This window comes from Pelophylax lessonae (assembly GCF_965119305.1).
Source record: "Pelophylax lessonae genome assembly, chromosome: 2".
In the NCBI taxonomy this organism is placed as follows: Eukaryota; Metazoa; Chordata; class Amphibia; order Anura; family Ranidae; genus Pelophylax; species Pelophylax lessonae.
Window position 1 is genome coordinate 544,860,856 of NC_138769.1, and position 27,260 is coordinate 544,888,115.

Consider the following 27,260-nt stretch of genomic DNA (forward strand, 5'->3'; position numbering starts at 1 on the left):
AGCTCAGGTTTTCCCTGGCATATTGAACGACCCATCCCTGTTCGCTGCAGGGATGCTGCCTGTGAGGTGGCTACCTCACCGGACGCCATTTGCGGTTTCGCACCGCAGTTCCACTGCGTCCTGGCTGCGACACTCCCTGTCCTCAGTGCAGCGGTTTGGTCGCTGGAGAAGGCTCCCCACACCATCCGGACTGGTAAGTGCAATTCTATGTGGGGACCTGTCTGTTTTGGGTGTCAGTCTGTGACTGTGTGACGCTGCATGTCTGTGTATGTGCTGAGCTCCCTGTCAGATTCCTGTGTGGAATAGCTGCCTTTCTGTGGGCTGCGGGGGGGGCTCTCCCGCTCTGCTATGTGAGAGTATGGGGCAGACTGGGCTTAGACATGCTGTGCGGCGGCCGCTACTGCGGCCCGCCATTTTTTTGCGGCAAATTATGGTGACCGGCCCTGTGTGGTATGGCGCGGTGTTTTGGCGCCAAACGCCGCCATTTTGGCGGCGATCGTTCATACAGCCACATGTCGGCGCTATTTTCTCATTGCCTAAAATGCCTCAGCCGAGCGGCCATGTTTGTGTAGCCTGCATAGGCTTTATAGGGCGGTCAGTCATTGCATCACTTCCTTTTGCTCTGGAACAGCGATCGGTGGCAGCAGCCTGTGTGGTCTCCCCAGGTTTTTACCTTTCCTTTTCCTGTATTTCCTTGCTCAGTGTCCTTATCCCTGTGGGGGTCGGTACATACAGTAGTGTGCGGTGGGCTACGCTCGCCGCGGTCTTAAAGGGGCAGTCCTCCTTTTTTCAATTATTGCTGGGGCATGGATTCTCAGGATTGCAAGTTTCCTCCCACCTTGGTGGGGGGCCAAGGGGCTGCTGCATCCCCCGAGGGGGCTGATCTGGCTGCTATTGTGGCGAACTTGGCTTCTCAGGTGCAGATGCTAATGGCTGATCGATCCGCAAAACGGCCCAGATTGTCTATTTCCTCTGATTCAGAGGGCGATGGGGCTGCTATGGCTGGAGTGCCCTTCTCAGGGTCTCGCTCATCTCTGGACCTTGGGGGGTCTGAGGGGGAGGCTGAGGTAGAAGGGGTTAATTCTCCCCCTGGCTCGCCTGAAGAGCTTGCACTCATGGATGAGTTGGTTGCTTCTATCAAGGAAACACTGCGTTTGCAGGATGAACCATGTCCTCCTGCTTTGATGTCCTCTTATGGGACGCAAAGGAAACGCAAAACAGCGCAGGTTTTTCCCTGCCCTGCGGAATTTCAGCGTGCTGTTGATGAGCAATGGCGCAATTTAAAGAAGCCCTTTACTGTGCCCAGTAAGTTCAAGCTGCGTTATCCATTTACACCCACCACTGATGAGCGTTGGTGTGTGCTGCCTCAGGTGGATCACGCGGTGGCGGGTTTGAATAAATCTACTGCGATCCCTGCTGAGGATCGGTGTTCCGGGACCCTACGGACAGGAGATTGGAGTCTCTTGCCCGTCATGCTTATACGGTTGCTGGTTCTATGCTGAAGCCTATTTTTGCTTCCATTTTGGCGGCCCAGGCTAATGCGGATTGGGCGCAGGTGCTCAGGCGCACCCTGGTGGCTGACTCTGCTCCACCGACGACATTGGCTATGGTGGATCAAATTCATCAGGGTGTCATGTATTTGTGTGATGCGGACTTGGATTTAGTCCCTTTTGGCTGCACGCCTCTCGAGTGTGGCGGTATTGAACCGTCGCCTGATATGGCTGAAATGTTGGTCGGTTGACCAATCATCTCGCAAGACTTTAGCTAATTTTCCCTACGCGGCATCTCGCCTTTTTGGCGAGTCTTTGGATACTCTGATAAAGGGAATTTCCGGGGGTAAGAGCACTCTCTTACCCCAAACTCACAAGAATAAGTTTGTTCGCGGTAAGAAGAATACCTCGTTTAGGCCCTCTCAGGGGTCCTTTCGTGCCTTTCGGTCGCAATATAAGGGCAAGCCCTTCAAGGGCCAAGGCTCCCAGAAGAAGCCGTGGGCAGGTAAGCAGAAGTCCGGCCAGTCCGGATCCGCTGCCCATGCCAATTGGGCCTGAAGGGGCGCCCTCACCCGGTTCTGGGGTGGGGGGACGTTTGCTCGGTTTTCTTCAACCCTGGCTGGCCCGCATTCGGGACAGGTGGGTTCAGGAAATCGTTCGATCTTGATACAAGATCAAGTTTCTCTCTCGGCCGGCGAGCAGATTTTTTCCCTCAAATCTTCAGCTGTCTCCGGAGCGCTTGCAGGATCTGCACCTGGCGGTGCGGGCCCAGGGAGTGGTGGTTCCGGTGCCTCATCGGGACAGATTTCGGGGGTTCTATTCCAATCTGTTCACTGTGCCCAGAAAGGAGGGCAAGGTACGTCCGATTTTGGACTTAAAAGCTCTGAACCGCTTTGTGCGGGTTCGCAAGTTCCGCATGGAATCCCTGCGCTCGGTGGTGGCTGCCCTGGTTCCGGGGGAATTCATGGCCTCCATCGACTTGAAGGATGCGTACCTTCACATCCCCATTTTCGAGGGTCACCAGAGGTACCTTCGATTCGCCATTGCGGAGGATCATTACCAATTCGTGGCGTTACCCTTTGGTCTCGCTTCGGCTCCGCGGGTTTTCACCAAGGTGCGTGCGCCGGTCCTGGCTTTACTGAGAGCCCAGGGCATCTCTGTCTTGGGGTATCTGGACGATATCTTGATTCGGTCTGCGACCAGTCAGGGCCTGGTGAACGACCTGTCCATCACGATGCAGACTCTGCAGGAGTTCGGTTGGACGATAAATTTTCCGAAGTCGACGCTGTGTCCGTCGGTTCGTCTTCCCTACCTGGGGATGATCCTGGACTCTGTTCAAGCGAAGGTCTTCCTGCCGGAAGACAAGCTCCGGACACTTCAGGACGAAGTCAGGTCCCTCAGGGACAATCAGTGCTCGTCCCTCCGGACTGGTATGAGGTGTCTGGGATTGATGGTCTCGGCTTTCGAGGCGATTCCCTTCGCCCAGTTTCACACACGGGATCTTCAGGCGGAGATCCTGGCCAAGTGGGACGGGCGTCCGCAATCTCTGGATCTGCGGATTTTGTTGAGCCGCCTCACCCGAAGGGGTCTTTTGTGGTGGCTCCAGTCCCCGGCGGTGTCGGGGGGCAAGTCCTTTGTCGTGGACGGTGATCACCACGGATGCCAGCCTGTCGGGCTGGGGTGGTGTTCTGGGCGTTCTGTCCGCCCAGGGAACTTGGTCGGAGGAGGAATCCTCCCTTCCGATCAACATTCTGGAATTGCGAGCGATAAATCTCTGCCTTCTGCGTTGGACGGACAGGCTTCAGGGCCGTCCGGTTCGGGTGCAGACGGACAATGCCACAGCGGTGGCCTATATCAACCACCAAGGGGGCACCAGGAGTGCCCGAGCGGCTCGGGAAGTAGCCGACCTTCTGTCTTGGGCCGAGACGCACGTCCCGGTGATATCTGCAGTTCACATTCCGGGGGTGGAGAACTGGCAGGCGGATTATCGGAGTCGCCAGACCCTGGACCAGGGGGAATGGTCCCTTCACCCGGATGTCTTTCAGATGTTGTGCGCGAAGTGGGGCTCCCCAGATGTGGACCTGTTCGCGTCTCGTCTAAACAAAAAGGTGGAAAGGTTCGTGGCAAGGACGCGCGATCCTTGGGCAGACGCCTCAGACGCGTTAGTGGCGCCCTGGCATCAGTATCGTCTGATGTATGCCTTTCCACCGATTCAGCTGCTGTCCAGGCTCCTTCGCAGGTTGGCCTCGGAACCGCACACGGTGATTCTGGTGGCGCCAGACTGGCCTCGCCGGTCTTGGTACGCAGACCTTGTGAATCTGGCGGTCGACGCTCCGTGGCGTCTGCCTCTTCGAGAAGATCTTCTGTCTCAAGGACCGATATTCCATCCTGCTTTACAGTCGCTGGCTTTAACGGCTTGGCTGTTGAAAGCCAGGTCCTGAAGGATAGGGGTCTCTCCCCTGCGGTCATTCCCACTTTGATCAAGGCTAGAAAAGCCTCTTCGGGGAAGATTTACTACTGTACTTGGAAGGCGTATTTTGCCTGGTGTGAGTCCAGGGGGTATTCCCCTCGCTCATACTCGGTATCGAGAGTGTTGGCTTTCCTTCAAACGAGCGTGGACCAGCGTTTGGCGTTGGCCACGATTAAGGGTCAGATTTCTGCGCTGGCCGTTCTCTTTCAACGCCCTGTGGCGTCTAATTCTTTGGTTAGCACCTTTGTTCAAGGGGTGCGACACTTGGCCCCTCCTCGGAGGGACCCTTTACCTCCGTGGGACTTGAACCTTGTTCTGTCCGTGTTGCAGCATGCTCTCTTTGAAAAGATCAGGGAGATCTCGTTGTCTCTGTTGTCCAAGAAGGTTGCTTTTTTGGTGGCGATCACTTCGGCTCGCAGGGTGTCGGAGCTGGCGGCCCTGTCCTGCAGCTCTCCCTACTTGGTGATTCATTTGGATAAGGTGGTCTTACAACCTAACCCTTCTTTTCTTCCGAAGAGGATCTCGGAATTTCACCTCAATGAGGACATTGTCTTGCCTTCGCTTTGCGCGAAGCCTAAGCATCCAAAGGAGGTGGCTTTGCATTCCTTGGATGTTGTTCGGGCGATCAGAGTTTACCTGTCATCGACGAAATCCTTTCGCAAGTCGGATTCTCTATTTGTCCTTCCAGAGGGTCCTCGGAAGGGCATGGCGGCGTCGGCTGCGACCATCGCCAAATGGATCAGACAGACGATTGTGCAAGCCTATGCTTTCAAGGGGAAGGTTCCTCCTTTCCCTGTGAAGGCGCACTCTACTAGGTCTCTGAGTACGTCTTGGGCCTATCGTCATCAGGCTTCTGTGGCCCAGGTGTGTAAGGCGGCAACTTGGTCGTCCGTTCACACCTTCTCAAAATTTTACAAGGTGGATGTTCAGGCATCGGCAGATGCTTCCTTTGGCCGTAAAGTTTTTAGTGCAGCAGTGCCTTAGGGTCCCTTGTTTGGGTCCTTGGCTGTTGGGGTGTTTTTCCCTTAGGTTACTTGTTCTTCCTGGGATGTTGCTCCTGTTGAGCACGTTTTCCTGTTGCCCAGTTGGTTCTCTTACTTTGGTAAGGTTCTTTTTTCTGATTTGGGTACTGCGTTGCTTTAGGCGCGGCTGCGTTTTTTCCCACCCCTCATGTCTACACTACTCTGGGACGTCCCCATTAGTGAAGATTATGAAGTGGCGGCGACTGTCGGAGGACGTAAGAGAAAACTGAATTTTTGTAAAATCTTACCGTAAAATTCCTTTCTCTGAGTCCTCCGACAGTCGCCGCCCCCGCCCCTCTTTTTGGGGTTTATGTACTCTACTGCTATGCTACTGAAACTGAGTTGAGAATGCAGGAAGCAGGGAGGTATTGACTGAGGGGACCACCCCCTAGGGGTGTGATATGCTAAAAGCTTTGATATTAACAAATCTTTTTGCCTAGCTACTCCTGCGGAGCAAAGGTCAATTACCCCATTAGTGAAGATTATGAAGTGGCGGCGACTGTCGGAGGACTCAGAGAGAGGAATTTTACAGTAAGATTTTACAAAAATTCAGTTTTTTCCATAAACTCGGTCACTCAAATCAGTTTGGCCAAATCATCATCAGGAACATTCATAAATGTTCCTGGTTTTCCTGTTTTTTAATACAACCTGTGTTCAGCAGTGAAAAACTTTCCAATATTAAATTTGCAATTAAACAAAAATGCCATGGGTTAAGACAGACATCATAAACTACATCTTCATAATATCTTTTTGGATAAGGTACAGGGAATATGAAACTGGGGGTGGTGGTGGAGGTTGGGTCAGAGGAAGCTGCAGTATGAGTGTAACTGCTCCAAAGGTGCATTTGCACTTTAGTGCCCATGGCTGTATATATGATCTCCCCCATACTCGTATAGGTACGAAAGCCAGATATTCAGCCATATGGTGGGAAAAGCAAAATGTGTTCTTTGTGAAAGGCTACTTATATGGATCTATTAAGAGTTAATGCGCTTCAAAATATTTAATGAGCATAAGTTGCTGAATCTGAATAGTTATTTTGCTTGTTTCACCCTTTACCAAGACAAGGTGTTAGACTTGCAGCCCAGTCTGTGTGGCTTTCCAGCAAAGGGCCATATCAACTGTCCCCCAGACTACCAAATCCAACTTTCTCTTTTATTAATTGACGGACACAGCTCATGATTCTTCTTAACCATTGAGTTATGCTGCCCCTTACAGGAGTAGGACACTAGGCGGGAAAACAACTTGACTATGCCTATGGGGCATTTCCAGGGGGTATACTCTCACTTCCTGCTATAGGTGCTAGTAGTAGTTGTGGGGGCGCTTCATTTTTAAAGAGGAAGTAAACCCTCCTCTGACACTTTTACCTATAGGTAAGCCTATATTAAGTTTTACCAATAGGTAGTGTAAATATCTCCTAAACATGTACCGTTTAGGAGATATTTACCTTACATGCAGCCAGTGACGTCACTGGCGCATGCGCTCTGAAGGAACGGCCGCTGGTGCCGTTTCTTCAGAGCCCCGTGCCGTGACCGTCGGCTCCCGCGCGCGTCCGCGGGAGGGACGTCACCGCGGCTCCGGCCAATCAGATGGCCGGATGCCGCGATCCCGGAAGACTGGCGACTGGACATGTCGCCCATCATACAGGTGAGTGAGCGGCACGGCGGGGGCTCGTTCTTAGGTAAGTATTTCATAATGAGCTAGTATGGGATGCATACTAGCTCATTATGTGTTTCTCTTTCAGGTTACAGAAAGAAAAAAAAAAAAAAAAAACGTTCATGGGTTTACAACCTCTTTAATGACAGTATTGCCCCCATCATTGTGTGGGGCACCTGCCTTGTTTTAGCGAGGGTACCCTGCCTGCGTGTCTGCGTCACAGCGGGCGGCCCTCTTTGAAGGGGGCTATGTCCCATTATGTGTGTAGATGTGAGTCTCGCGCTGTCTTAGGAGACCTAGGTGTAAGTACCCTTAATGCCGCTTGTACTTGTTACTGTAAACCACACAGTTAAAAAGACATACAAATGGGGGGGGGAGTACCGCGCTTCAGGGGTTAGCTATAGGGTGTACATATATCTCAGTGATAATAATGTGAAATGGTATAAAATAGTAGAACCATATGTTGTGTCAAATAATAAACCAAAGATGATATACAAATTAAATAAAATGGTTAAAAATAAAAAAAAAATGGTTAAAATCACATGTGTATCAGTAAATAATGTAAAACAATCTCCAAAATGTAATAAGTAAAATACTGGAGGTGCTTGAGGTAATTGTGTACCTAAATAAATAATGGATGTGCCAATAAAGTGCTCTATGACAATAAAGTTATAATATGCTCAATGCTTAATGAAGGTGCTTATAGTGGTCCTATCTCCAAGTAATAAAATGTTGAGAGTGCCAATAAAGTGCTCGGTGACAATAAATATAATTATCATATGCTCAATATACTATCAATAAATCATGGTGATATAAATGAAGTGCTCAGTGTAAATCAATATATACTAGATATATGTAGCAATGCATCCGCCAGTAGCAAAAAGTGTTAACCAGCTACAGATAAATATACGACGAGTCTTTGTGTCCCAAATGGTGTTTAAACAGTGACCACAGATCTTCTTTTTCTATATGTCACATTAGTGTTTTCTTCCACCTATACACCGTGTGATTCTGGCGTGCTCCTAACCTATAGGTGTGCTATATGCTCACCTTAGGTGTTGCGCTTCTAGATCTACTAAAGATCTGCTCTCTCCTCCTCTCCTTTTCTAAGTATACAAGATGGGGTATATGATCTGGTCCCTCCTCCTCTTTGCCTCTGCAAAGGGGATGGTGGCGTGCTCCTCCTTATCTGTATCCCGCTGGAGTTCACTTGGTCAGACTTTGGATCTCAAAAATAAGAGGCCAATATAGTGTAGTATTTCCCAATTCACATTTATTGAAGAAAATAATATCCACTCAGGGGATCCCCTGAAGAAGTCACGTGAGCAACCATGATGTAACGCGTAGGGCATAGCACCGGAAGTGACGTTACGGGACACAGAAGTCCCGTGGCATATCGGCTGATAGCGGCAATTTTAAATGTGAGTGGATATTATTTTTTTCAATAAATGTGAATTGGGAAATACTACACTATATTGGCCCCTTATTTTGGAGATCCAAAGTCTGACCAAGTGAACCCCAGCGGGATACAGATGAGGAGCACGCCACCATCCCCTTTGCAGAGGAAAAGAGGAGGAGGGACCAGATCGTATACCCCATCTTGTATACTTGGAAAAGGAGAGGAGGAGAGAGCAGATCTTTAGTAGATCTAGAAGTGCAACACCTGAGGCACTAAGGTGAGCATATAGCACACCTATAGGTGAGGAGCGCGGAAGAGCACGCCAGAATCACACGGTGTATAGGTGGAAGAAAACACTAATGTGACGTATAGAAAAAGAAGATCTGTGGTCACTGTTTAAACACCATTTGGGACACTTAAACACTCGTATATTTATCTGTAGCTGGTTTACACTTTTTGCTACTGGCGGATGCATTGCTACATATATCTAGTATATATTGATTTACACTGAGCACTTTATTTATATCACCATGATTTATTGATAGTATATTGAGCATATGATAATTATATTTATTGTCACCGAGCACTTTATTGGCACTCTCAACATTTTATTACTTGGTTATAGAACCACCATAAGCACCTTCATTAGTCATTGAGCATATTTTAACTTTTATTGTTATAGAGCACTTTATTGGCACATCCATTATTTATTTAGGTACACAATTACCTCAAGCACCTCCCAGTATTTTACTTATTGCATTTTGGAGATTGTTTTACATTATTTACTGATACACATGTGATTTTAACCATATATTTTGAATTTGTAGATCATCTTTGATTTATTATTTGACACAACATATGGTTCTACTATTTTATACCATTTCACATTATTTGTTATCACTGAGATATATGTACACCCTATAGCTAACCCCTGAAGCGCGGTACTTCCCCCCATTTGTATGTCCTATTATGTCCTCTGTAGAGGGCTCGGAGGGTGACCCCCTTGTTTTTTGAGGGGTCCAATAGGTGGTCCATTTGTGGACCCTTGGCCTATGCGGGATCGCAGTCGACGGCCTCCCCTGATTATGTTTTCGGGGTGAGCTTAGTATATAGGCGAACCTGCTGGGTCTGCGTCTATGCACCCTGAGGGCTCAGATAGTGCAGATGATTTCTCTTCTCCTCTAGCCGTGCTTAAATAGGTGCTGGTGGATGAACTGTTTGTGTCAGTGCGTGAAACTATAAAAATGGAGGTTGCGGCAAACGCCGCGTCGGAGGCACCAGTTCCCTTTGGCACCCACAGGCCTTTCAAAGCGGCGAGGGTGTTCCTCTTTCTGCTTACCTTTACAACATTGTCAAAAAACAGTGGAGTTGTCCAAAATGCAGTGGTTGCTAGGCGTTTTTGTCTGCGGTATCCTTATGAGGATTTACTGCATAAAAGGTGGACGGTCCCATCTGTAGTGGACTCGCCGGTTTCCAGGTCAAATTGAGTTACCTTCATCCCGGTTGTGAAATCCCCAACCTTTACAGGTCCAGCTCATAAGAGGGTGGATGCTCTGGCCCGCCATATGTGCGCCGTGGCTGGTTCGGCAATTAGGCCGGTAATTATGATTGCCCTGGTGTCGCAACTCTAACTGAGTGGGCTAAGCTTTTACACCAGGACCTGGAGGGAGAATAGCTTCCCCCCTGTCTTTGCGAAGCTGGCGGACTGGTTGGTCCAGGGGCTACAGTTTGTCTGTGATGCCTCTTTGGATTCGGCTCCTTTGATTTCTAGGCTTTCTGTATCAGCAGTGGTACCTTCGGTGTATTGTCTGGCTGAAATGCTGGTCTGCGGACTAGACTTCTAGGAAGGGCCCTATCTGATCTCCCTCTTGTAGAGGATCACCTGTTTGGAGTTTCCTTGGATGACATCATTTCTTCTGCAGGCTACCAAGGGCATGGAGCCCCATCGTACAAGTGGACCATTCTCCTCGGCTCCTAAGCTGCCTTTTTGTCTCTCAGGATCTCAAGACAAGGGATCAAGAGTCAGGGCCTCCACTGGAGATTCCAGAGGACCTGGTCTGGCAAGCCTTGAGCGGGCTCTTCCAGACCTGCGGACAAGGCTGCCTCTGCATGAAGGGGCACCCTCACCCATATCTGGATGGGGGGACGTCTTGGCTGGTTTTCTGATCCATGGACCTCCCTGGTACAGGTTAAGTGGGTCGACAAAGTTATCTGGTCATGCTACGAGATCAAGTTCGGTCTTGTCCTCCGGCAAGGTTTTTTTTCCCTTCCAACCTACACTTCTCTCCAGATCGCTTACGGGGTCTCTATAGGGGAAGGGCAAGACTTGTTACTTTATGGGGTGATTCGTCTTCGGAATATGTTCAAGGTTTTTTACTTAAACCTCTTTACAGTCCCCAGGAAGGAAACCAGGTATGTCCATTTCTGGACCTCAAGGCGCTTAGCTGCTTTGTGCGAGTACAGAATTTAAGCATGGAGTTCATTCACATGTTAGTGGCGTCCCTATATCAGGGGAATTTATTCTGGCTTATATCAGCATCAAGGACACCTGCCTGCACATTCTAATATGTGCTGGTCGCCAGCGCTTCCTTCGTTTGTCCATGGACGAGGAGCATTATCAGTTTGGCGCTGACCTTTGGTCTTACCTCCGCACCTTGGGTCTTCACAGGAGTGTTGGCCCCAGTGCTGGCGCGGGATCGCGGTACTGGGGTACCTGGATGATCTTCTGCGAGCGGAGTCTCCGACTGCTCTGATGGTCTACTGGTGATTGCTTTGCGAACTCTGAGGGAATTTGGCTGGATCCTGAACATTCAGGAGTCTGCTTTTGGTTCTGTCCACAAAAATTAGACGATCTGGGTCTGACTCTGGACTCCACCTCAGCCAGAGTGTTTCTTCCTTGGGAAACACTGCAGACATTGCAGGTGGCAGTTGCTGTTCTTCAGCAGACAGTCATCCCTCCGGGCTTGCATGCGCATGCTGAGCCTGATGGTGGCCACCCTCGATGCGGTCTGTTTGCACAGTTCCACACCGAGTTTCTGGTGAAATGGATCAAGGATCCACGGTCTCTAGAAGTGGGGCCTGTCCGGATGGGGAGGTGTCCTCAGCACAGATGTGCTCAGGGGGTCTCGTCTCTGGCAGAGCCCAGACTGCTGATTAGTGTACTGGAACTCCGAGTGATCAGACTGTCTGGCTCAATGGACAATCGTCCTCAGGCATGTCTGGTACGTATTCATTCGGACAATGCCACGGCCGTGGTCTATGTCAATCACCAAGGGGGTACAAGAAGTGTCCTAGCGGCTCGGTAAGTAGCCAGCATTCTAAGGTGGGCTGACTGATTCATTTCAGCCTTCTCAAACTTCTGCAATGACTCCTGTGCAGGATTCAGGCAGAAGGGATTCCGGTCATTCTAGTGGCCTCAGACTGGTCTCGCCGGTCTTGGTATGCCAATCTGGTATGGTTGGTCGCCGATTCTCCTTGGGGACTTGCTCTCAGGGAGAATCTGCTGTACCAAGGACCAATCTTTCATCCTTTACAGTTGCTGGCTTTAACTGATTGGCTGTTGGAACACCAGTTGCTGAAGGATGGAGGTTTGTTTGAATCAGTAATTCCTGTACTGGAAATCTGCCTCTAGGAAGATCTACCATCGTACGTGGAAGACTTACATTCATGGTGTGAGTCTCTTGGGGTTCATCCTCGCTCTTTCTCGGTGGATCGGATCTTAACCTTCAATGGGCGGTTGAACAGAATTTGGCCTTGTGTACCATCAAGGGCCAGGTATCAGGTTTTGGCAGTCTTTTTCCAACGACCATTGGCCACACACTCCCTGGTGCGTACCTTTTCTTCAGGGTGTCCTACATTTGGTTCCTTCAGTGTGGGCTCCGTTGCTGCCCTGGAATCCTAATGTGTTGCTTTCAGCTCTACTGAAGCTTCTCTTTGAAAATATTCGGGAGGTTTCCCTGCTTATGCTGCCCCAGAAGGGGACCTTCTTGGTGGCTATCACCTCTGCATGCAGTTTGTCGGAGCTGACGGTGTTATCCTGTTCACCTTATGGTGATTCACAAGGATAAGGTGATGCTTTGCCTCTGTCCATCATTCCTTCCTAGGGTGGTCTCTGACTGTCTTTTGAATGAAGACATTGTGTTTCCTTCCCTGTGTCCCAGGCCTAAACATCTGAAGGAAATTGCCTTGCATGTCTTGGATGTGGTCTGGGCAATTAGGGTGTACCTGGCAGCTACGGAGTCTTTTAGGAAGTCAGACTCTCTATTTGTGCTCACTGACAGAGTTCACAAAGGGTCGTCCGCTTCTTCTGTGACAATTTCAAGTTGGGTCAGATGGGGGTTCAGGACTATTGCATCAGGGGTCAGGTTCTCATCAAGCATCAGTAATGCAGGTTTGCAAGGCAGCCACCCGGTCGTCGGTGCACGCTTTTACAAACTGTTTGTATACTGATTGTGTTAGCATCTGCAGATAGTTGTTTTGGACGCAAGGTGTATGCAGGCTGCTCTTTAGAGAACCTGGTCCTCTTTGAGGGTGTATTGTTTTTTTCAGGTGAGCGCCAGTTGTTTATGGTTGAGCTCCATGTTACCTGGTTGGCTATAGCTAGCCTTGGGAATTTTTTTCTGTTGTGTCCCCACCCCTCATGTTTGACACTGCTTTGGGACGTCCCAATGGTTAAAGCTGAGTTCCAGCCATTTGACTCACCTGTCCAACGGTCCAGCGATGCGGCCGCCCGAAGCCTCGATCCTCTCCCTCGGCGCCGGCATCACTGCTGTGGGCACCCGGCTGTGACATTTTGCGGCTTCACAGCCGGGTACCCACTGCGCATGCGCGAGTCGCGCTGCGCGCCGTGATTGGCTGGCAATCTTCTGGGACCTCTGACATGTCCCAGAAGATTGCAGGGAGGGAGGGGGAGAGGAGAACTTCCGCTCAGGGCGCCGCGGCGCTCCGAGCGGAAGTGGGAGCGGGTACCTGTCAAAACTAGGTACCCGCTCCCCCCCCAAAAAAATTACATGCCAAATGTGGCATGTCAGGGGGGTAGGACCACCTAAAGCGGAAGTTCCACTTTTGGGTGGAACTCCGCTTTAAGAAGAATCGTGAGCTGTGTCTGTCAATGAACGAAAGCGAAAATGGGATTTTTGACTTACCTCAAAATCCATTTCTCTGATGTTCATTGATGGACACAGCAACCGCCCCTCTATGGAATTGTTTTTTTTTTTTTTTTTTTTTCCTGACACTGCTTGTAACAAAACTGAGTACCTGCAGCAGGATCTGATCCTATAGCGTCCTGTAGCCACTTTTTTTTTTTTTTTTCTTTTTTAGGTGGTGGTATAAAGGAGTTTTACTTAGTGATTGATTGTCTTGATATACAGTGTGTTTATATACAGTAAATGTCCTGCACATCTGCTTTTACTTTGTTGCCTTTTGTGTGAAGACCTTTTTTCTTATCTTTTTCAGCCTTCCTCTATTTTTATTTTTTCATTTTTTCAATGTTTACCTTTTTTATTATCTGATGGCTTTTAATATTCTTTGAATGATTGTCCTTAATATACTATTTTTAAATTGCTTTTGTTTACATTTTTCTTTTTTTTTCTGCAGAAACCAAGGAAAGACAGAGGTACGTTTTAATTTTTATTGGAAAACCTATGCAATGACCCAGAGATTTACAATGTGTACTTGTCCTTGGTTTTCCAAGGCCTCATTCAACTTGACAATGACATACATATTTTATGAATTTATATACATTAATAGGAAATTTCTAAGTGCATGAAATGCATGTTATGTTATGTTTTTAAATGATTTTAGACCACATTGACCTCTGCATTTTGGCCCAGCAACATGTACGTACTTAGCGGGGTGGTCCTGGCGATTAGCTGTGAGAGGCAGCCCCATTGAAAGTAATAGACTCCTACAGTTGCAGTTGTTCGCATGCATTTATCTGTAACTGGTTGGCCCTGGACACAGACTGTTTATGTCCAGGACTGATAACTCAAAGGTAATCCCTGCATAGTGATTACATGTGAGTGGCTGCAATTTGCTGTGGGAGCTGGCAGTCTCCTATTGCTTTTAATGGGGCTACCTCCCGGCAGCTAATCAGTGGGATCCCTCCTGCTGGGTTCTTGCAGGTACACACTGCCAGGCCAAAACACATATGTGCACGTAGCCTTATTCACACCATAAGTTTTTTACCTGCGTTAAGGAGCCTTCGGTTTAGCTGTGTTTAGAGAAAATAGAATACTTTGCACCCAAGTACAGATTAGATGTTGACTTCATCTAAAGGCAAGTACATTTTCTGGAAAGAGAAATGTTATCTTGGAAGCCTTACGTTTGTTTATACTTTCCAGTAAGTTCTTCTGTGTTTAAATAAGTCAGAAACAGGAGGCCCTGTAAGCCCCGGTTCACACTTGTGCGATGCGGGAAGGCTGCGAATTTGTAGCCTGTTCCCGCATCGCAAACGCACCCCTGGCAGTTCACACTGCCATATGCGATACGCTGGGGGTTTCAATGTAATCTTAACGACACCCCCAGTTTGATCGCATATCGCAGTGCGATCTTACAGTTCGCACAGGATCGGATCGCACAAGTGTGAACCACTGTGCGATCCGATCCTGATGCGGCTGCAAAAAAGGGTCCTGTGCGTCTTTGCTGCGGGTGCGGTGCGAATTTAGCCATACAAAGTGTATGGCTAAACTCGCACCGCACAGCCCATCGCATGTAATGAAGGAGCAGTGCGCTCCGACATTACATGCGATCGCCGCAGCCGCACTAGTGTGAACTGGCACTTAAATGTAGCCTAAGCAGCAGTTGTAGAAAACTTTGTTTTTATAAAATAAACCTGCCTCCAACTAAACCTGCCTAACTAAAGGGTAACAAGAGGAAAATGTAAACATTGATGTCAATGGAGGCTGACATACTTCCCCAGTGGATGGCCTCCATTGATGTCAGCTTTTCATTTTTGTCAACCTGTATGATTGACAGTGGTTCCTGTATTGACTGTTATGCAGTGAGGGGCATGTGTTTGCAAAGATGCGCTAGGAATCGTGGGACGTGTGTCTAAGTGGAATGTCACATGATGTACAACTGCCGTGCATTACGCATGCTTACAAACCAGAACTTCTGTAAATCAAATCCAGAGTATATGTTTGTATGGGGCCATTGAATTAATAAGCTGAAAAAGTAGAGATCTGGACAAATATTTTATCGTTATGGTAAGGCTACTGCTACAGGCTTAGAGTTTTTAAAGTAAAACTACAGGCAAGACATGTTTTGTTTGTTTTGGATAGAGTGGAGAGGGATTAGAAGACCTGTCCGTTTTTATTGCTGTGTCTGCCTCCGTTGGGGAGCCACACCCTCTCTATCAAAATAAAAATGTTTGAATTGAAGGTTCAGTATAGACATTAGGTATGGTAAGTCCTGTCCACTGAAATTTGAATGCGCACAGAAAACTGTGCTAGTACCCCTCGTGGACTAAATATGACAGACAATATGGATGTAGGTAAAAAATGACAATTTTATTCAATAGATAAAAGATAAAATCATCAATACATAGGTGAAAACTGAAGTCCCATTAGTGACTGTTTAAAAACAATAAGAGTACCCATTAGACATCCTACACAGGTACAAATGGTATCTCCATGATGTACCGCCGCTTAGAGAAAACCATGAGTCGGCTGTAAAGTGTAGATGTCTGGTTCGTCTAACATGTTTCGGACTAAAGCCTCGTACACACGTACCGATTGTCGGCCGTAAATATTCGGCCGACGACCGATCGGCCGATTGTAGGCTTGTTAGTATGATGCTTCCGACAGCCGACAGCGCATTTTCGGCGAACAGAATCTGTCGTGCAGGCATTAAAATTTTTGCTGGCCAACACCAGAACGGCAGATTGTTCGCCAGTCAGTACAGATTTCGGCCGACAGACAGCCGATTAGCAAGACTGGGCATGCTCAGAAAAGAAAAAAGACAAGGAAAGTTAACCATCACATGACATCACTTCTGCAGTCGGCTGTTGTTGGCCGACAAAATTCGTGTGCAGTCTTTTGCAGTTTTCAACAGACACGACAGCCCTGGACAAAAGACGGCCGATCGTTAGTCCGACGATCGGTACGTGTGTACGAGGCTTTAGTTATGTCGAGTCCTTCTTCAGAGATGTATCAGAGGGTACTATTTTACTTTCTGAAAACATAAACGTTTTTCTATTATTAGTCATATATTCATATCGAGAAATCATGTATGTCATACATTAATAACAAAATAGTAAATCCAGTATATGATGGGCTCATTATCATACTCGCACAATTAGGACAACCATCTTGTATACAATATTACAAAATGAAGTACAGGATGATAACAAGCAATGAAGATATCCCCTAGGGCTAAGATCGACAAATGGCCATTCCAAAGCGAGGCTGTTTCACAGCAACCCACAGAGGTAGATCCATACCTCTGTAATGGATGGAGTGCCAGGTAAAATAGAGTAGGATAGGAGCTATTGGAAATTCACAAGGCTTATATGTAAAAAAAAGTATCCAAAAAGAGAACCCCCCCCAGTGGTAAAAAGAACCCCCCCTTTTTTTATTATAATTTTTTATTATTTATTTTAATGTATTTCAATTATATTATTTTTATTTTATTTCATTATATTTTTTTTTATTTACTGCATTCCTTTATGGAGGATACCCCCCCAGTTGCTGGTGCACTTGTCCGTCCTGTACGAGGATTGGATCACCCAGCGCACAAAGGGTCCCTCTCCTTCTTTCTCGAGAGTCGGACCCTTTTCAGCAGAAGGGGGCGGTGCTGTCTGTGACCCGTTTCCGGCAATGGACCACAAGCACTCTGCTCTCTCTGCGTCGGTGGTGTGACGCCGCCCCACCCCCACTTTGGGGGCGGGCCGGCGCCACTCCTCCAGGGGACCCGACTAGGACGTCGACATGACGATGCGCAAGCCCAGGTCTGGTTATCGGCCCAATGTCCATAATTAGTGCCTGTGCGGGAGCTACATTACCACCGTCTTCTCCTCTGCTACCTTCAGTATATGGAGAGAGCGGTGGTTGTAGCTCCTTCCCACACAGGATGGATATAGACCTACTTACAGGTATCTCATTGAGCCCTTCCTTCTTTTCTTCCCCCTTTTGGTAAATTTGAACAACCCTCACATGATGATTGGGAGGATTGGTTTATGCATCTCCCTAGGACTATGAAGTAACACACTTTACACTTTACAATACTGGCACTTATCTTCTATGGGGCTCTTTTTACCCCTGGGGGGGGGGGGGGTTCTCTTTTTGGATCCTTTTTTTTCTACATACAGTTGGGCAAAAAAGTATTTAGTCAGCCACCAATTGTTCAAGTTCTCCCACTTAAAAAGATGGGAGAGGCCTGTAATTTTTATCATAGGTATACTTCAACTCTGAGAGACAGAATGGGGGGAAAGAATCCAGGAAATCACATTGTAGGATTTCTAATGAATTATCGGTTAATTCCCCAGGTAAAATAAGTATTTGGTCACCTACAAACAAGCAAGATTTCTGCCTCTCACAGACCTGTAACTTCTTCTTTAAGAGGCTCCTCTGTCCTCCATTCGTTACCTGTATTAATGGCACCTGTATGAACTTGTTATCAGTATAAAAGACACCTGTCCACTACCTCAAACAGTCACACTCCAAATTCCACTATGGCCAAGACCAAAGAGCTGTCCAAGGACACCAGAAACAAAATTGTAGAACTGCACCAGGCTGGGAAGACTGAATCTGCAATAGGCAAGCAGCTTGGTGTGAAGAAATCAACTTTTGGAGCAATTATTTGAAAATGGAAGACATACAAGACCACTGATAATCTTCCTCGATCTGGGGCTCCACACAAGATCTCACCCCGTGGGGTCAAAATGATCACAAGGTGAGCAAAAATCCCAGAACCACACGGGGGACCTAGTGAATGACCTGCAGAGAGCTGGGACCAAAGTAACAAAGGCTACCATCAGTAACACACTACGCCGCCAGGGACTCTAATCCTGCAGTGCCAGACGTGTCCCCCTGCTTAAGCCAGTACATGTCCGGGCCCATCTGAAGTTTGCTAGAGAGCATTTGGATGATCCAGAAGAGGATTGGGAGAATGTCATATGATCAGATGAAACCAAAGTAGAACTTTTTGGTAAAAACTCAACTCATCGTGTTTGGAGGAGAAAGAATGCTGAGTTGCATCCAAAGAATACCATACCTGTGAAGCATGGGGGTGGAAACATCATGCTTTGGGGCTGTTTTTCTGCAAAGGGACCAGGACGACTGATCCGTGCAAAGGAAAGAATGAATGGGGCCATGTATCGTGAGATTTTGAGTGAAAACCTCCTTCCATCAGCAAGGGCATTGAAGATGAAACATGGCTGGGTCTTTCAGCATGACAATGATCCCAAACACACCGCCTGGGCAAGGAAGGAGTGGCTTCGTAAGAAGCATTTCAAGGTCCTGGAGTGGCCTAGCCAGTCTCCAGATCTCAACCCCATAGAAAACCTTTGGAGGGAGTTGAAAGGCCGTGTTGCCCAGCGACAGCCCCTAAACATCACTGCTCTAGAGGAAATCTGCATGGAGGAATTCGCCTCCTGGTCGCCCCAAAGAAGCTCCGGACCCTTTTTCTAAGTCGGAGCGACTTGTGTCGCTCCTATTAGAACGGGTCCGCAGCTTCCCTATGGGAGGCGACCTACGGCGACCAGGTCGCCTCACAGGTCGCCTTAGTGTGAACGGGGGCTTAGTGATCAGAAAAACTGAAACATAATAAATTAGTGTTTTATGTGGGTTTAAACAAGAACTGCATGTTTATTATGCCTTTAAAAATCTACTTTGGGCCAGCTGGATTCAAATGAATCCTTACTGTGGCACATAGTCTGGGCATTCTGGAGGCTGTTAACACAATGCAGCAACTGTGATCTGATCTGTGCTTTCTTCATGTTTGAGTCCTACACACTTCCCTTCAGTGTTCAGAAAGAAACAGTTGTCATGTGACATCCCAGCTATTCAGGAAACACTTTTGTGTTTTTATCAGTGAATTCAAGGCGTTGTCTAATTAGCCGAGGTGGTGCTTGTAACATCATCTGCCCACCTCTTCATCTCAGCCAATCAGAGAACGCATACCAATAAATGCAATCATTTGAAAAATTACTCCTTAAAAGGTTTCCGAAGGCATTTTATTTTCTTTTATTTAAATTTGGAATAGAGGGGAAGGGTTAGACCCTCTGCCAAGTTTCACGTTTTAATTGCTGTCTCCTGTTGGGGAGATTAACCCTCAGTCTTGACCTGTATATTTTCCCTCCTATGCTGGCCCATTCATTTATTGAGAGGTTGTTCTTTTTTTCCTCCCACATTTAATGACATTTTAAAATGCATACCCTGGCGGTCTGACAACAGTTGTTACCTTTTTAGCCATGTAAATCAAGGAAATAACACATGTGCAGATTTCGACACTGAGGATTCTGTAACTAGAACAGGATGGTTACACCACAACTTTCATACTTCCATCTTGTTCATGAACTATCAACATCTACAGAATGCATGGTGTTTGGTTTACGCTGTATGTGCTACCTGTGTAGATATGTACTCATTGGATCTGAAGAAGGGGCTTGGAAAAACTGTAAAATGTCTTCAACAGAACAATTAAATTTAATTAACTACTATTTGCTAACCAGGGATTTGCATCATTCCTATGTGGACTTAGGATAATATGAAGGCGAGCTGGGTCTGTGTGTGTGGTGCATTAGGCACGGTGTACTTTAAAGGCTAAGAATCTAATTCCTATTGACACCTAATTATGAAAATACATATACTGTATGTGTGTGTGTGTATGTGTGTATGTATGTATGTATATATATATATATATATATATATATATATATATATATATATATATATATATATATATATATATATATATATAAATAAAATGTATGTGTGTGTATATATATATATATATATATATATATATATATATATATTTATTTATTGCTTTTTTTACAGTATTGCTTTGCAAACTTTACTTAAGCTAGACGTTTTAGGTATACAAAGATTAAAATGACAGTGTGAAATACAAATATTTTTTACCCATTTGATTTTTGTGGTATTGCAGGTATCTTTTACCCTGAATGAAGAGCTTGCCAGCATTCAGGATATAGGCGGAAAACCAGCTCCATCCTTTGTTACTGCACCAAGGGAGCATCCTTTTCAGTTGCAGAGCGTTGGAGGGCAGACACTAACAGTATTTACCGAGAGCTTAACAGGTAACATTAATACAAATTCCATTTTCTTTATTACTAGATTGTGTATTCCTATATCCAAATATGTGTTTTATTTTTTTGTTCTTGGTTTTGGGTTACATTGGATCATGGCTGAAATTTGCCACTGTTGACTGCTTATGCCTCTGTCCTGGAGCTGGTTTGAGTCCTTTCCGAGGAGGCATTGTTATAACTTTTTAAGCGTTAAATAGTTAAAATAGAACTATGGTCTCTCATTAACCTCTGTCGGTCTGATTATGTCCGTATTTTTGAATGTCAAAGCGGTACATTGTTTTGCATAGAAACGTGTTGTTTTTATATTGTAGGCCTGTAATGCTTAGTAATAACTCACCTAAATCTGTCCAAACAAGAGTCTAGTAGACATCCCTGTCCAAACAAGGGTGCAATATTACTTATCACTGTAATACTAGACGCTGCATATTGGTTTAGGAAACATCCCGGGTATGAAAATTTTTGAAACCTGGGACTGCACAAAGTCCGACGTCACAATCGGGACAATGGAACCTGGTTTCCGTTCTGATTTTCCTTCCACTGTCATCTTGCTTCGAGCAACAAACCACGCACATCCTTGTAGGTGCGGACTTTTTCTCGATTGGTGGGATGTAGTCCATGAAGTGACAACCAGTCAGGCGTTTCGGGTTGACAACTCCACAGCACGATGTCCAGCTCTATTCATAGCCATTGATGGTGTTTGGTGGTTCACAAAGATACATTCGGCAACTTTCCAAATGAAGTCAGAATGAATCACAGGCTTGTCACTTTTTATTTTTTATTTTTTGAGCAGAATGTAGGCATTCCACAAGCATTGCTCAAGAAGATGTCTTAAGATCTTTTTGTAGTACTTCTTTTGCAGTTTCCTCATTGCTGGGTAGATTGTCCTTGCTTGGTCAGCTCTGTCGATACCTCCCATGGTGTTATTGTAGTGTATCACTTCTCGTGGCTTCATGATTTCTTTCCAACCTTTCGTGCATACCATAACAGTGGAGATGATATAGACTGTAATCATTAGGCACACCTTTCTTGTCACGCCATTGCAGTGCCATCATTTTACCTTTCTGCCAGGCAACCATTTCTCTAATCTTCAGCTTCTTATTGCCAAACGTTGGTAGCATGTCAAGCCGGTTAGCCCTAACGGTTCTATAAGCATCTGTTTTGAAGCAGAAGAAACTCCTAAAGTTCAGGAGACGTATAAAATTTGTCGGTTGTTATGCAATAGATCTGATTTAGCAATGGCTTAATGAGTGAAAGAACGGAAGATATTGCCATTCCATAGCTGCTGTATTTTGGATTGAATTTTATTCCTTTTCCAGTGTATATGACTGAATTCCAAATGTAGCCAGTTGACGATTCGCATAGCATTTAGGATTTTACGTCAAATCGTGCTCTCTTTGATGCTATGTATTGTACCCAGCTATGCCTTCCCTTGTAGGCCATTAGAATTTCATCTCTGCTGATATCTCTTTCTGGCCCATAGCTCCGTTGGAAATTCTTTAGAATCATTTGAGATACTTCCCGAATTTTCTTTCGTTTTGGTGCAGGATTAGTAGTTTAAGCAAATGCTTTGTTATTTTTGAAGTGTATATATTTCATGATCAGGAAAATCTGTACTCTGACATAGGCTTGTGACGGTATCAGATTTTCATGCTGCGATTAATTAAGGTTTTGCCACGGTATACGGTATTATCGCGGTATTCAATTATTAAATTTAAATTATTAAATTTCTACCTCACTTGAATTTCATTGCTGAATTAAGGGGCTTTGGTTCACTTATGGACATTATATAGTCAGTCAGTACAGACTCTGTGAACCAGGCCCAATATAGGTCATCAAGCAGTGTCTGGCCTTACTGGTGATAACTGGTCCTGGCGCTCGGCTCCGATCCGATGGCCTGGTCATTAAGGGGGCAAATCCTTGTGGTCAAGAAGTGGTTAAGCCTGAAGGAGGTGGTGTTATTTATATATTACTTTACTATTGCTTTAGGCCTGGTTCACATGTATGTGGGTTGGCGGCCCACATTTGCACAGGCATAGCAGACCATTGATTTGAACGGGCTGCTATGCCCTCATTTTCTGCAGAACAAAGGTGCATGCAGCATTTTTTTTAAATTCAGTGGCCTTGAAATCAATCCTGCTTTTGCACCATGCGACTTACCTGCAGTTTCTGCTCTGGCAAGCTTTCTGCGTTTTTTATATACGTGGGCACGGCATTTAAAAACAGTTTGCGTGTGCAGCAACGACAGGTAAGTCGTATGGTGCAAAAGGAGGATGGATTTCACGGCCACTGCATTTTTTTAAATTATGCATGCGCCTTTTTTCAGCCGAAAACGCAGCCATAGCAGCCCAAGCCCATTCAAATCAATGGGCTGCTATGCCTGTGCAAATGTGGGCCCCCAGCCCGCATACATGTGAACCACCAACCCGCATACATGTGAACCAGGCCTAAAGCAATAGTAAAGTCATTAATAGATAAAAACACCAGTCCTCCTGCAGGTTTAACCACTTCTAGAGCGCCAGGACCAGTCATCACCAGGTAGGCCAGACACTGCTTGATGGCTATATAATATTGTAATGGGGGCTGCTATGCGTGTGTGTGTGTATAATATATATATATATAATGTATGTGTGTGTGTGTGTGTGTATATATATATATATATATATATATATATATATATATATATATATATATATATATATATATATATATATATATATATATATATATGATGTGTGTGTGTATGTATATATGTGTGTATGTATGTATGTATATATATATATATAATGTATATGTGTGTATGTATGTGTATATATATATATATAATATGATATGCTGCTATGCCCATGTATGTATGTATGTATGTATATCTCTATATATAAATATATATATATATATATAAAATATCTATCTAATTCTATCTATCTGCAGAAACTTGCTTGTATTAGCAGTGTTTGTGTCTGAGCCCTGGAAGAAGCATGTGGGTGTGTGCTGAGTGGGAGCCGTCTGATTGGTTACAGGGAGGAGCTAAGTCTCTCACTCTAGGATCATATTACCAGAGCTGTTTCTATTGAGTGAGTGAACTGCTGAGTGAATGAGTCATCCAGCTCACTAAAATGTATCAATTCTAAAGTCAGACTTGAGAAGCAGAGAAACACGGTATTTTAAAAATGCCACAATAACAATACCGTGGGTATGCAATACCGTGGGTATGCAATACCGCGATATATCGAATTACCGAAAACCGGCATATCTCTTCTCTGACATGACCGTGCCAAAGAATGGAGTCGCAAGTAATGTTTCCCCACCACTCTCTGAAGTATTATTAGGCCCAGAAATTTCCAAATGTCGTCTTTGGTCACTGGTTCCCACTTTCTGCTTCTTGAAAACTTCTGATGCAGAGTAGCTAATTGTTGCTCTTTGTCCCGGTTTGTTTCAGTAACTACTTACACAATAACCTCATCTGTCAGAAATAATTGTAAGTATGCCAAGGGGTTGTCGTGTTCCACGTCTACTTTCATACCAGGTGCTCCAGTAAATGGGAATATTGGGGGCGCTGCCTGATCCGTACTGCAGTCAATAGAGCATCAAGTTCGCACATCACGGAGCTCAGTCACAGAATCGTCGCTGTCGCCACTTTCAGAGTCTGATGACGAATTTTCCCACTAATCACTTTTGCTCAATTCTTCGAGTAATTCTAATTCACTATCGCTGTCTTCTAGCTGGTCTAAAACCGCTTTTGACCTAAAGGAACGCTTTTTGGATGCCATGGACTTTTTCAAGTTTCCAGGCAGAAAGAACAGTAAAAGTGCAGGCAGGGCACTGGACAAAGCACTATGGACTTAACTGAGGTGAAATGGTTTCACACAGTAATGTAATCCTAACAGATTACAATGTGTATGTCATGTTTTGTTTATTTTTTTGAATTTCCTGCCTGGTTCCACCCAGAAACCCAGAAGATGGATTGTGCCATGGGTACCCGTCCCTGTGCAAGCAGTACCTGGTAATTGCCGATTTTATTTTATTTTTTGTATGTGTATATGTCTTGTCTTCCGTTTTTGTGTACTGGATATCCATCATTTTTCATAGGTGCTGCCCTAGCCTGTCATTGGTATTTGTATACTGTCATCTATCAATAAAGTATTGTTCCTTTAGATACACCCCTCTGCCTAAATTCATTGCCAGCTTTATAGCTTCTTTTACCCCTGTCTATGCGGGGACGTTTTTGTGGGTATTGTGTTTTTGTGCATTAAAGTTCATTAACCACTTCCATACCGAGTCATGTAAAATGACGTCGGCAAAGTGGTTGTCTAGATCCGGGCCGCCGTCATATGACGTCGGCCCGTTCTAGCAGCCAGTGCGCGCCCCCGGCGGCGCGCAGCGGCGCGATCAGGGATGAGGCTCGTCCCTCGGACATAGCCCATCCCTGATCAAGGTAAACAGCCAATAGAAATTGGCTGTTTACCACGTGATCGGCTGTGTCAATCACAGCCGATCACATGAGCGGCTCCAGCACGAGCCGCTCGTTCTCTCTGCAATGCGCGCCCCCGGGGGCGCGCAGAGCAGCGATCGGGGACGAGGCTCGTCCCTCGGACAGAGTCGATCCCCGATCTAGGTAAAGAGCCAATGCAATTGGCTCTTTACCACGTGACCGGCTGTGTCCAATCACAGCCGGTCACAAATGTCAACAGAGAATACGGTAACTAGCTGTCACCGTGTTCTCCTCCTCACACACTGATCCTGTGTGAGGAAGAGAGTGTGGTAACAGCTAGTTACCAACTACAGTGCACCCCAAACACACTGATTGCCCCCCCCCCCCCAATAAAGAGCACCTGTCACTAGCCCATCAAAGTACCCGAGTACCTGTCACCAGCCCATCAGGTACTCAGATGACAGGTACTTGGGTACTCTGATGGGCTGGTGACAGGTACTCGGGTACTTTGATGACAGGTACTCAGGTACTCTCATGACGGATACTCTGATGACAGGTACTCGGGTACTCTGACAGGTACTCGGGTACTCTGATGACAGGTTCTCGGGTACTCTGATGACGGGTTCTCGGGTACTCTGATGACGGGTTCTCGGGTACTCTGATGACAGGTACTCGGGTACTCTGATGACAGGTACTCGGGTACTCTGATGACAGGTACTTGGGTACTCTGATGACAGGTACTCGGGTACTCTGATGACGGGTACTATGATGATGGGTACTCAGGTACTCTGATGACGGGTACTCGGGTACTCTGATGACGGGTACTCGGGTACTCTGATGACGGGTACTCGGGTACTCTGATGACGGGTACTCGGGTACTCTGATGACGGGTACTCGGGTACTCTGATGACGGGTACTCGGGTACTCTGATGACGGGTACTCGGGTACTCTGATGACGGGTACTCGGGTACTCTGATGACGGGTTCTCGGGTACTCTGATGACGGGTTCTCGGGTACTCTGATGACGGGTACTCGGGTACTCTGATGACGGGTACTCGGGTACTCTGATGACGGGTACTCGGGTACTTTGAGTACCTGTCAACGGAGTACCCGTCATCAGAGTACCTGAGTACCTGTCACCTACCCATCAGAGTACCTGACGCCTGAAGTACCCGAGTACTTGCCGCCTGCTCATCAGTACCCATCACTACTCATCAGTACTCATCAGTACCTATCACGTATCAGTACTGATCATCAGTACCCATCAGTACAGTATCACCTATCAGTCAGTGAGTACTACTCATCAGTACCTATCACCTGCCTGTCACCTGCCCATCAGAGTACCCGAGTACCTGTCACCTGCCTATCGGAGTACCCGAGTACCTGCCACCTGCTCATCAGTACCAGAGTACCTGTCACCTGCCCAACAAAGTACCCGAGTACCTGTCACCCTTCATACAGCCACCATGTCCAAGTCCAAAAAGGTTTATATACGTCCTCCGTTTAAACCTAAATACCGGTGTTATGGCAGCAGATAGCTGCCATAACCCTGGTATTTTTTTAAACGGTGGACGGTTGGCTTTCCGATAAGGGTGGTCCCAGCGGCGGATTCGCCGTGGGATCACCCTTCCGGGATGGCGGAAGAGGCGCCCCCCCCTCCCGACGCGTTCCGGTCCTTTTCCTCGCTTACCGGACCCGCCGGCAGCGGGGAAAACGATCCGGTCCCGAATCCTCACAGACAGGATGTCGAGTGAGGGCAAGCTTGCCCTCACTTGACTCTATGGTCTTGGAGGACCGGAGCTACGGAAAATGTTGTTGCCTAGCAACCGGTTTAAAGGTCCTTTTTTTTTTTTTTTTTCATTTTATATAATAATTTTTTTTTTTTTTTTTCTATCTTTTAGTGTACTTGTGAGATCTGAGGACTTTTTGACCCCAGATCTCACAAAAAAGAGGTCCTGTCGTGCCTATTTCTATTACGAGGAATATTTACATTTCTTTTAATAGAAATAAAAATGATCAATTTTTTTTTTTTTTTTAAACGGTGTAAAAATAAAAAATAATAAATAAAATAAATAGTAAAAAAAAAAAATAAAAAAAATTAAAGCGCCCTGTCCCCGTTAGCTCGCGCGCAGAAGCGAACGCATACAGAAACCCCGCCCACATATGTAAACGGTGTTCAAACCACACATGTGAGGTATCGCCGCGATCGTTAGAGCAAGGGGAATAATTTGAGCCCTAGACCTCCTCTGTAACTCAAAGATGGCAACCTGTAGAAATTTTTAAATTATCGCCTATGGGGATTTTTAAGTACCAAAGTTTGTCGCCATTCCGTGAGCGTGCGCAATTTTGAAACATGACATGTTGGGTATCTATTTACTCGGCGTAACATTATCTTTCACATTATGGAAAAAAATTGGGCTAACTTTACTGGTTTCTTATTTTTTAATTAAGAAAAGTGAATTTTTTCCCAAAAAATTGCGTTTGGAAGACCGCTGCGCAAATACGGTGTGATAAAAAATATTGCAATAA

General features: G+C 46.2%; 1 protein-coding gene and 1 pseudogene across 2 annotated transcripts in view; both read left to right on the top strand.

The window, feature by feature from the left end:
• GTF2F2 (general transcription factor IIF subunit 2) overlaps nucleotides 1-27,260 on the top strand; it is a 501,983-nt gene that overhangs the window by 36,079 nt on the left and 438,644 nt on the right. The window contains exons 3-4 of the mRNA XM_082244661.1: nucleotides 13,630-13,648; nucleotides 20,143-20,293. Coding sequence (XP_082100787.1) covers nucleotides 13,630-13,648; nucleotides 20,143-20,293 — 170 coding nt within the window. The remainder of the gene's footprint in view (nucleotides 1-13,629; nucleotides 13,649-20,142; nucleotides 20,294-27,260) is intronic.
• LOC309546715 lies at nucleotides 16,962-18,568 on the top strand (annotated as a pseudogene). Its single transcript has 2 exons — nucleotides 16,962-16,981; nucleotides 17,654-18,568. The product of its transcript is annotated as an uncharacterized misc_RNA (transcript).